The sequence below is a fragment of the Thunnus albacares genome, chromosome 2 (genome assembly GCF_914725855.1).
Source record: "Thunnus albacares chromosome 2, fThuAlb1.1, whole genome shotgun sequence".
NCBI classification, from domain to species: Eukaryota; Metazoa; Chordata; class Actinopteri; order Scombriformes; family Scombridae; genus Thunnus; species Thunnus albacares.
The window spans coordinates 37,365,582-37,374,556 of record NC_058107.1 but is presented as its reverse complement, the minus strand read 5'-3'; the positions used below and the strand labels follow the sequence as shown (position 1 = coordinate 37,374,556).

The 8,975-nt window shown below is 39.8% G+C and overlaps 1 protein-coding gene across 1 annotated transcript; it reads left to right on the top strand.

The window, feature by feature from the left end:
* The first annotated feature begins 1,679 nt into the window (after positions 1–1,679).
* Positions 1,680–7,834, top strand: LOC122968923 (actin, cytoplasmic). Its single transcript, XM_044334465.1, has 9 exons — positions 1,680–1,788; positions 3,735–3,859; positions 3,963–4,091; positions 4,634–4,744; positions 4,993–5,077; positions 5,298–5,459; positions 5,661–5,852; positions 6,332–6,513; positions 7,263–7,834. Exons 2-9 carry the CDS (start codon positions 3,737–3,739, stop codon positions 7,404–7,406), a joined length of 1,128 nt encoding a protein of 375 aa, XP_044190400.1. The 5' UTR covers positions 1,680–1,788; positions 3,735–3,736; the 3' UTR covers positions 7,407–7,834.
* The last annotated feature ends 1,141 nt before the right edge of the window (positions 7,835–8,975 follow it).

The window sequence follows — 8,975 nt, the reverse complement described above, 5'->3', positions numbered from 1 at the left end:
ACTGAAGTTCCTGCTTTTAGCTTTTTGTTCCCACATCAGATAACATCACCTGTAATGAATAACCTGCGCAGCGTAACTCAGATTCATTTGAATAAAGAAAATAAACACTGATGTTGTGTCTGAAATTGCTCCCACTCAATAGTTTACTCCACAGAGATTAAACACTTAACACAGCTGTGATTTAAACTTGTATTTAAGGGAAATTACATTGTGGGACCTTTAAAAAAATACCTTTTTTGTTCCATTTTGGGAATTTTTGGGGAAATTTAGAGCATAAACTTTACACTCACCATGTAGGCACTGAAGTAAAGTGTCCTAAAATAAATATAATGTATAAAATAGTGAATAAGGGCATCAATCATATTTAATATTTTCTCAAGAAACAACAGCTTCATTAAACAATATTTATATTTTTAAGGTTATTTGTAGGGCATTTAGACTTTATTTCTGATGGTGTATAGTAGAGAGATGTAGAGAGATCAAATGATGCTGCATTCTGCAACTTTAAGCAGCTTTCAGTTCATTGACCAACTAAACCAGAACTCTGTCTGGTTGTTTAAAACACCGGGCAGCTGTTAGCAGCGGCTAACACAAGCTAACCTGTGTTAGCCTGTGTGAACTAGAGCTCTGACACACTGACTGTGTATTTTGCAACATCCTTGTTTCAAGTCATCTCTCACTTCTCTACTGTCGCTGTCAAAAAGTTATTTGACATTTTAATGTTTGATTTGTAAGAAGAAAAGCTCTTAAACTGGATTTATGGTTGATTAATGGCGGTCTAATAACTACTGTGTAGGTTTTGATTTATATTTCTGCATCACATTTCTCCCACTGATATCACCACCGCAACACTATCAGACATGATCAGGCTACAGCTGCAACCAATGATTATTTTCATCACTGATTAATCTGATAATTATTCTCGACTGACATGTGTCTAACAAATTAACATGATGAAGGAACATGTCACCCAGTGCAGCGGTGTGGCTCACTGACGTGTTTTTACTAGTTTTTGGACAACAACGGAGGAATAAGATATATCAGGCTTTGATACGAACACAATACTTGTTAGTAGATCAGTTCATTGTTCAAAACTGCACATCATTCAATTCAGTTATATAGATGTCTGCTATTTGTTGCAGTCTTATCTTTTTTTCCTCTCTCTTTACCCTTTCTTGTCTTAGAGAGTGCCCTGTTCAAGCCCCTTTGAGGGTTTTTGACATCTCACATTTTTCTGTTGTTCATATGTAGCCTGTTTCAATTTGTATCTTCTGCTTATGTGTAAACAAATAAAGAAAAGCCCCCCCCCGAAAAAATCAATTCAGTCAGTCATTTGAAGAAGTGTTATTTGGTCCAGAGATGAGTTGTTTGGGTTGAGAGAGGCCCTTTCTACCTCCAGAAAAACATTTTAAATCTTTTCTCAACCTTCCGGTCTGACGGGCCAATCACAGCTCTTCTTCTGTGGTAAATTTCAGCAAAAACCCTGCAGGGTTATTTTTTTTAAGGGGGAACTGGTTGAAAGGTTCCACGCGCCCCCTCCCCCTTGACAGATGCCTGCTTCAACCAATCAGAGCGCGAGCTGAGAGAACCTGAAGGATCCCGCTCACCTGGACCAATCAGAGCGTCCGCTGAGAGAACGTTACCTTTTATGGACAACGCCAGCAGCCCCGCGAGCGCAAATAAAACCGGTGCTCTTGGCTCGTGATGCCGCTTTCACTGAGCACAGCTGGGGCAGAACAACACCTGCAAGACTTCACCTAGAGACACACCCGAGACTCACCTGCACAGGTAAGAACCACCGCTGCACCTTCTGTCAGTTCTGAAGTCTTTTTCTCTGAAGTTTCACACAAAATGTAACCGAGATTTATTAGAAAACACAGATTTATTGAACCGATTCATCAACATTGAATCACTTCAGGTGTGTGAGAGGCAGCAGATGGCAGGATGTCTGACGCATCCCCCCGTTTAGAGACAAATGTATTAATGTATTATGTTTCACTGCTTCCGGAAACGTTTGAAATGGAAAACTTATTTTCAGGTCTTAAAGCTTTTAAGTTCATTAATAAAACATTTAGGCTCCAGTAGAGTTATTTATTTATTTATTTAGGTATTTTATGCAAATAAAACTTTCTGACAGAATCTTGAAACATTTTTCAGGGTTTATGACTGTGTGAGTTTCTCTCTGTAAGCTCACAGATAGGCGTCGTTAACTCTAATCAGTTTTATCATCAGGGTGTCAGGAAAACTATCTGATCTCTGCAAGTATGAGGATGTTGTGTCAAAAAAACGGTGTTTCCCACCAACCAAACTTCCTGGTTTTTTTGTTTTGTTTTTTTAAAAGAGGAAGGGAAAAAAAGCCAAATTCTAACAAAATACTTGACTGTTCACGTTAGAAACTGTGAGACTGAAATAAAGCTTTAACAAGGAGATCAAGCCTGATAAATTTCATCTACTTCTGAAACTCGCATCTAAAATGAAATGAGCAATATCACACACATGCAAGAGGAAATTATCTCCATGGACACTTCTTAAAAAGTATATTTTTAATCTGTTAAGTCACCTTGTGTCCAAATACTTTTTGATAAAATTAGGAAAAAATGTCAAATAATTGTGCAGTGATTTCACTGTGGCAATAAGTTCTGCAATGAAATCTTAATTCAGTAAAATGCTGCTCTAGTTTAGATGTTGAAGCTTTCATTCATCTGTTTCTAACAATTTATATTCACAATTTCGTTTTCAAATCAATAAGTTTTGCTCTTTTACCTCTGACTCTTGTTAGTGGACATCTAGATATCATTGTCAGACTATGAATGTCCTGAGGGGAGGGCTGGTCCTCTCTGCATCAGATACTCAACAAAATAAAACCTTGAATCTTGGTTAAACTTAACTTGTCCTTCACTAACAGATCTGACGCTGCAGTTAACCTGACTCGCCTCACATGTGATATTTTAAAAAAAAAAAAAAAAAAAAAAAAAAAAGGTGCAGTAAAGGTATAAAAACATTAGCTACATGTTGAATGGTGAAGGCAGACACAGTCTTGGCTGAACAGGAGTGGTTTATGTTCTGCCTGAACTTGTTTAAAAATGTCCTGAAGTGAAGAAGGTCACAAGAAAAGCTCATCTGATTGGACGACTTAAAAACTGCCACGCCCAACTAACTACTGTCATTCCAGCGTGGGCTGGCCGTCTCCTGCTGGGGGGAAACGAATGAAAAGATGGTACAGAATGAATGAAGACTAGTTTATCTGAAGAGGAAGTTCACATCAACAGAAACCTCTAAGTGCACCTGTACATGATGCAGAGCCTTAAAATCAGTGCTTAAGTTTCTGCAACATTAATCAAGTTTCTGATCATGCTGAAGAATGTTGCATCACTTTTTAAAGGTGCATTTGTAATTTTTAATGTGGCTAAATCTCAAAACTTGACTGTGGCTCCATTTCAAAATGTCAGTTATGAGCTTGGAGGAAAAGAATTTAGGAAAAGGTTGTATATCAACCTCAATTTCTGACTTAACTTATTCCTATTATATCATAATTTGTTTAGATATTTTAATTTTAAATGTGCTTAAATCTTATACTGCGTTCAGGCAAAGTTCTTGTAACACTAAGTGGACATTTCAGTAACCAAGAGTTTTTGCATCTTGTCCTGTTGGTCCTGAAATCCAACATTTACATGATTTTACAGATTTATTAGGAGGATTTTAAACATGTTGCATTAATCCAAATGTCATTTCAGAAATGGATGAAGACATCGCTGCCCTCGTTGTTGACAATGGCTCCGGCATGTGCAAGGCCGGTTTTGCCGGAGATGATGCTCCCCGTGCTGTCTTCCCCTCCATCGTGGGTCGCCCCAGACATCAGGTACAACCTGCTAACATGATTATCACCTGCATCTCAGGACTACAACATGCATCAGTAAGGTAAATGCTGCGTAAAGACGTGATCTGTAACGGTGTGTCTGCAGGGTGTGATGGTTGGAATGGGACAGAAGGACAGCTACGTGGGTGACGAGGCTCAGAGCAAAAGAGGCATCCTGACTCTGAAGTACCCCATCGAGCACGGCATCGTCACCAACTGGGACGATATGGAGAAGGTGAAGACATTTATCCCACCTTACAAAATAATTCTTCTGTTCAGACAGAAAACTACTTGAACAGTGACTCAGGTGGTGTGAAAATGTAACTTTCTGCCTTTGGCTGATGTGGTTGAACTTCCTGTTTGTGCCTCTGTTCAAACCAGAACTGTTGTTGGAGTGAAAGTCTGTTGACTCCTTCCACTGAAATTTAATTTCCTAGTTAAAACAAATTACTGAGGTTGTTGCTCTGGAGACATTTTCATTCATCTTCTGTAGCTACATGCACAGAATGACACAAAACATCGACAGCATGACTCTGGATGGTCTGCCATATTTGAAGAGATCAGTGTAAACTGTCATATTCATACTGTTTGCCACTTTTAATTCATTACTGGGGGGTGGACAAAAAAGGAAAATATCCTTTATTCATAACAGCTAGAAACTGCAACGGGAATGCAGGAAGAGAAAACAAAGTGTTCATGTGTTTTTCTCAGAAAATTTGACAGTTTCTGTAGCTGAATAATTGAGTCTAACTTCCAACTCTCCGTCCTGTCCTGCAGATCTGGCATCACACCTTCTACAACGAGCTCCGTGTTGCTCCTGAGGAGCATCCAGTCCTGCTGACCGAGGCTCCGCTCAACCCCAAAGCCAACAGGGAGAAGATGACACAGGTGTGTTCATGCGACTGCTCAACACAGACAATGAACTGTTTGCTGTTTAAAATCTACTGAGGCTCTCGAAGCACCAATGTGTCCTGTAATTCTGTAACATTCGGCGCCTAAGATGCATTTTCTGTTTAGCCGATTTTATTTTTATTTTTATTTTTTTTCTTAATGCACTGATGCTGTTTCCTGGCTCCTTGTCAGTTCAATCATCTTCCAGTTTCCACACTGACACTTTCTGTCTCTCTTTGGTCCAGATCATGTTTGAGACCTTCAACTGTCCTGCCATGTATGTGGCCATCCAGGCCGTCCTGTCACTGTACGCCTCCGGTCGTACCACAGGTGAGAGGACCACAACATGTCTCTGAGCCTTAAAATGCTGTTAATGGATTAACTAATGGATTTAACTCTAAGCTGCTCATCAGCAGTGAAACATCAACTCTCAAACACCACAGGAACTGCTGCTGTGGAGGTCGCAGTCTGCTGATGCTGCTGCTAATAATGAATCACATGTGACCTCAGACTGTTGGTAATGAGTGGGGTCTTTTTCTTTGTCCTGCAGGTATCGTGATGGACTCTGGTGATGGTGTCAGCCACACTGTGCCCATCTATGAGGGTTATGCTCTGCCTCATGCCATCCTCCGTCTGGACCTGGCTGGCAGAGATCTGACAGATTACCTGATGAAGATCCTCACAGAGAGAGGCTACAGCTTCACCACCACTGGTACAAAACGGTTTTTACCTCCTAAAGTGATAAATGGTTTAGGCCAAACTTGTAATCTTGAGTGTCCTGTTGGAACAGGAGATGAAGCTCCTGCATATATGCAGCCACAGCAGAGGATGATGACTTTAAATGCTTTAGAAGTTCTAAAATATTGGAAAGCTTGTCTTTTTCTCACTGTAATATTTCCACTCTCACCTCCAGCTGAGCGTGAGATCGTGCGTGACATCAAGGAGAAGCTCTGCTACGTGGCTCTGGACTTCGAGCAGGAGATGCAGACGGCAGCTTCCTCCTCCTCCCTGGAGAAGAGCTACGAGCTTCCTGACGGTCAGGTCATCACCATCGGCAACGAGAGGTTCCGCTGCCCCGAGACGCTGTTCCAGCCTTCATTCATCGGTTGGTAACGAATGTTAAACGGACTGTATCACTAAAGAAAATAAGCCCAACACTTAGTGTTATGAGAATGTGACCCTTAATTTAAAATAGCTGCACTTTGTATGGCACAATATCAGAATCCAGCCTGCTGCAGTTGTGGCCTCTTCTTGGTCAATACTTCAATATACAATTGAAACAAACACCCACAAGGTACACCAGGTCCCATACTACAGCAGCCAAATCTCTGATCCCTTTTGAATGTTTTAAACCTTCATCTTAGTCACTCTGAAGCCTTTTGCAGTGAAAACCTAAGTTTAAGGTCTTCATCCTAATAACACCCTAAACACTTGATATCCAATCACTTAAAGTTCTTGTACAGAGTGAATTTTCTACCATCAAGGCATCATCTTAGTTGGGTTTTCTAGCATAAACATGACCACAAAAGGCTCTGAAGCAACACTGAAGTTGAACTGAACACTTAAATCTGTCTGTGTGCTCAGGAATGGAGTCAGCCGGCGTCCACGAGACGACCTACAACAGCATCATGAAGTGCGACGTGGACATCCGTAAAGATTTGTACGCCAACACTGTGCTGTCGGGCGGCACCACCATGTACCCCGGCATCGCTGACCGAATGCAGAAGGAGATCACTGCCCTGGCCCCACCCACCATGAAAATCAAGGTATAACATTTCTTTTTCATGCACATCAGTGAAAGAACGACTCTTTATCAGATTTTCTTGATATACTTGATTTGTCAGGAAGGGGTACAAAGTAGAGGCTTGTAAACCTTGTTGCAGGAGTAACAGTCTGTCTGCAGGTCATACTTTAAGGTGCCGTTTATCTCCTGACTTGTAAGTTCTACTGCCCCCAGTGGACAAACTTGGTCATCAGTTTTCTGGGGAATCTGATCTGTAAACCTTTTTTTTTTTTTTTTTTTTTTTTTTTTTTTTTTTTTTTTTTATAGAAGAGACACTATTTAGTGATTGGTTTAATGTCACATTACAAGTTACTTTAACTTGTCAAAATGTCTGTCCCTCCTGAGAAATTTGGTTTACAAAGTGAACAAAAAGTCTTAAGATCAAAATTTAATCAAAACAAGTTGTGCATGTATCAATTCCCATACATGTTCTTTGACTTTGGTTTCCTGAAAAGCAGTCATCCAGTCAGGAGGTTCTGATTTTCTGGAACGCATTTACAAAGTGGAAAAATCTAAACAGATTTTTTTTTTTTTTTTTTTTTTTAAATGTAAGACCTTCATTTTTCAAACCCTACTTTGTCTGTTACTGAACTGCTAATGCTGGAGTTTTGGGGCCTTTTTTCCGTCAGAAGGAAATGAAACATGGCGGATAATTTTTGCATGATACTGGTCATATTAATTGGTGAAATCCTGCTTCCCAGTCTAACCCATTTTCCCTCCTTCCACCTCCAGATCATCGCTCCCCCAGAGAGGAAGTACTCCGTCTGGATCGGCGGCTCCATCCTGGCCTCCCTCTCCACCTTCCAGCAGATGTGGATCAGCAAGCAGGAGTACGATGAGTCCGGCCCCGCCATCGTCCACCGCAAGTGCTTCTAGAAAGATCCACGTCGTCTTCCTCTGCTTTTCAACTGCTCCATCCAACTAGAAATGTCTCTGGTTTCTCTTGTATGAACAGACTAAAAGATGTGAGATGCCACATACAAGATGAATAAGCGACTGTTTACATTTTAATGTTTCAGCTCGGCAGATCCTCAGCAGCTCACCTGAACCTCCACTGAACTTCCAAACATTTCTGAACATGTTACTCTTAACTGTGCTCACAGCTTCTGCTCCTCCTGGTGATAAAACTACTGCTCAAACAAACAGTATTATCACTCAACATCTTTTCTACCTCTATCTGCTGCAATAAATTGCACATATCAGCTTTTCCTCCTCGTCCATTCTGTCAATTCACTCTGTCAGAGTTGAGTTGTATCAATACTCCGCAGGAGTGTTATCAATAAAATGCCAACATGTGATGGTTACATCTTCTCTATGTGGTCATTTGCTGATGTTCACATTGAAAATTGTAAATATCTGGTGTTTTCTGGACTCAATTCCATTAAATGTCTAATTCTGTAGCACAATGATTTAACAAAAAAAAAAGCTTCATTATAAAAGCAAATTATGACAAACGCAATACAAAGGATAAAGTTTAAAGGAAAGATAATTTCTAAACTGATCCCATAATCAACAGCAGTTTTGTTTCCCTCCCTGGGTCCAAATACAGTACATATAAATGCAGGTCATGCTCTTTTCCTCTTCTATTTTTCTAATATCCAACTACATACTAAGTGAAGTTTTCTACTTTTTAAAGATGTCAACACTTTTGACTCTCATAAATCTACAGTAGATAATAATGTGAACACAAGGCTCACTATAACAGTGATACACATCTGATACACTTAATGAAATAAAAGTGGTAATTTGTACAGCACAGATGTATGTGAATAACAATACTCTGCTGCAGCCATGAAGCAGGCCACTGTTTATTGTATGTAGAAAAACTATCAATTACATTTCTAGTTTCAAAGTGTTTGAGTCATTTTTTGCAAGTTGAGTATCAACATAAATTGCTGTTGGTCTTCAATTCCTAATCGGAATTATGTCATCTGCCCTCAGATACAACCCCAAAAATGTTTCAATTGTATTGGATGAATTAAAATAAACAACCAAAAATATATTTATTGGTCTGTGTTTTCATGACGCCTGTACGTTGGCCACCTAGTTTACAGCGCTGAAAAAAACCTGACCCATGGTTGACCTTGACTGCTGACCCCTGAAATACAGAATCTGTAAATACAGCCCCCCGGCTCTTTCAACATACACAGTTCTTAAAAATGTTTTTGCAAAGCAATGTGTCCCAGTTCCATACTACATACTAACTGTATACAATATACCAATCTTAATAGTTTACTGTTTTATGCTGTTAGTACAATCAACATCCTAAACTGTTTTATACTAACAGGGAATGATGCAATGCTTACGCCATCAAACATCAATCAAACTTCAATTGTGGAATGCCAATTAAACTAAATGTGTAGGACTTACAAGCTTTAAACAGTTTATGAGTGTGACACTACAGTTTGTGAACAATTTACCCAAATGAAAAAAAAAGATATTCTC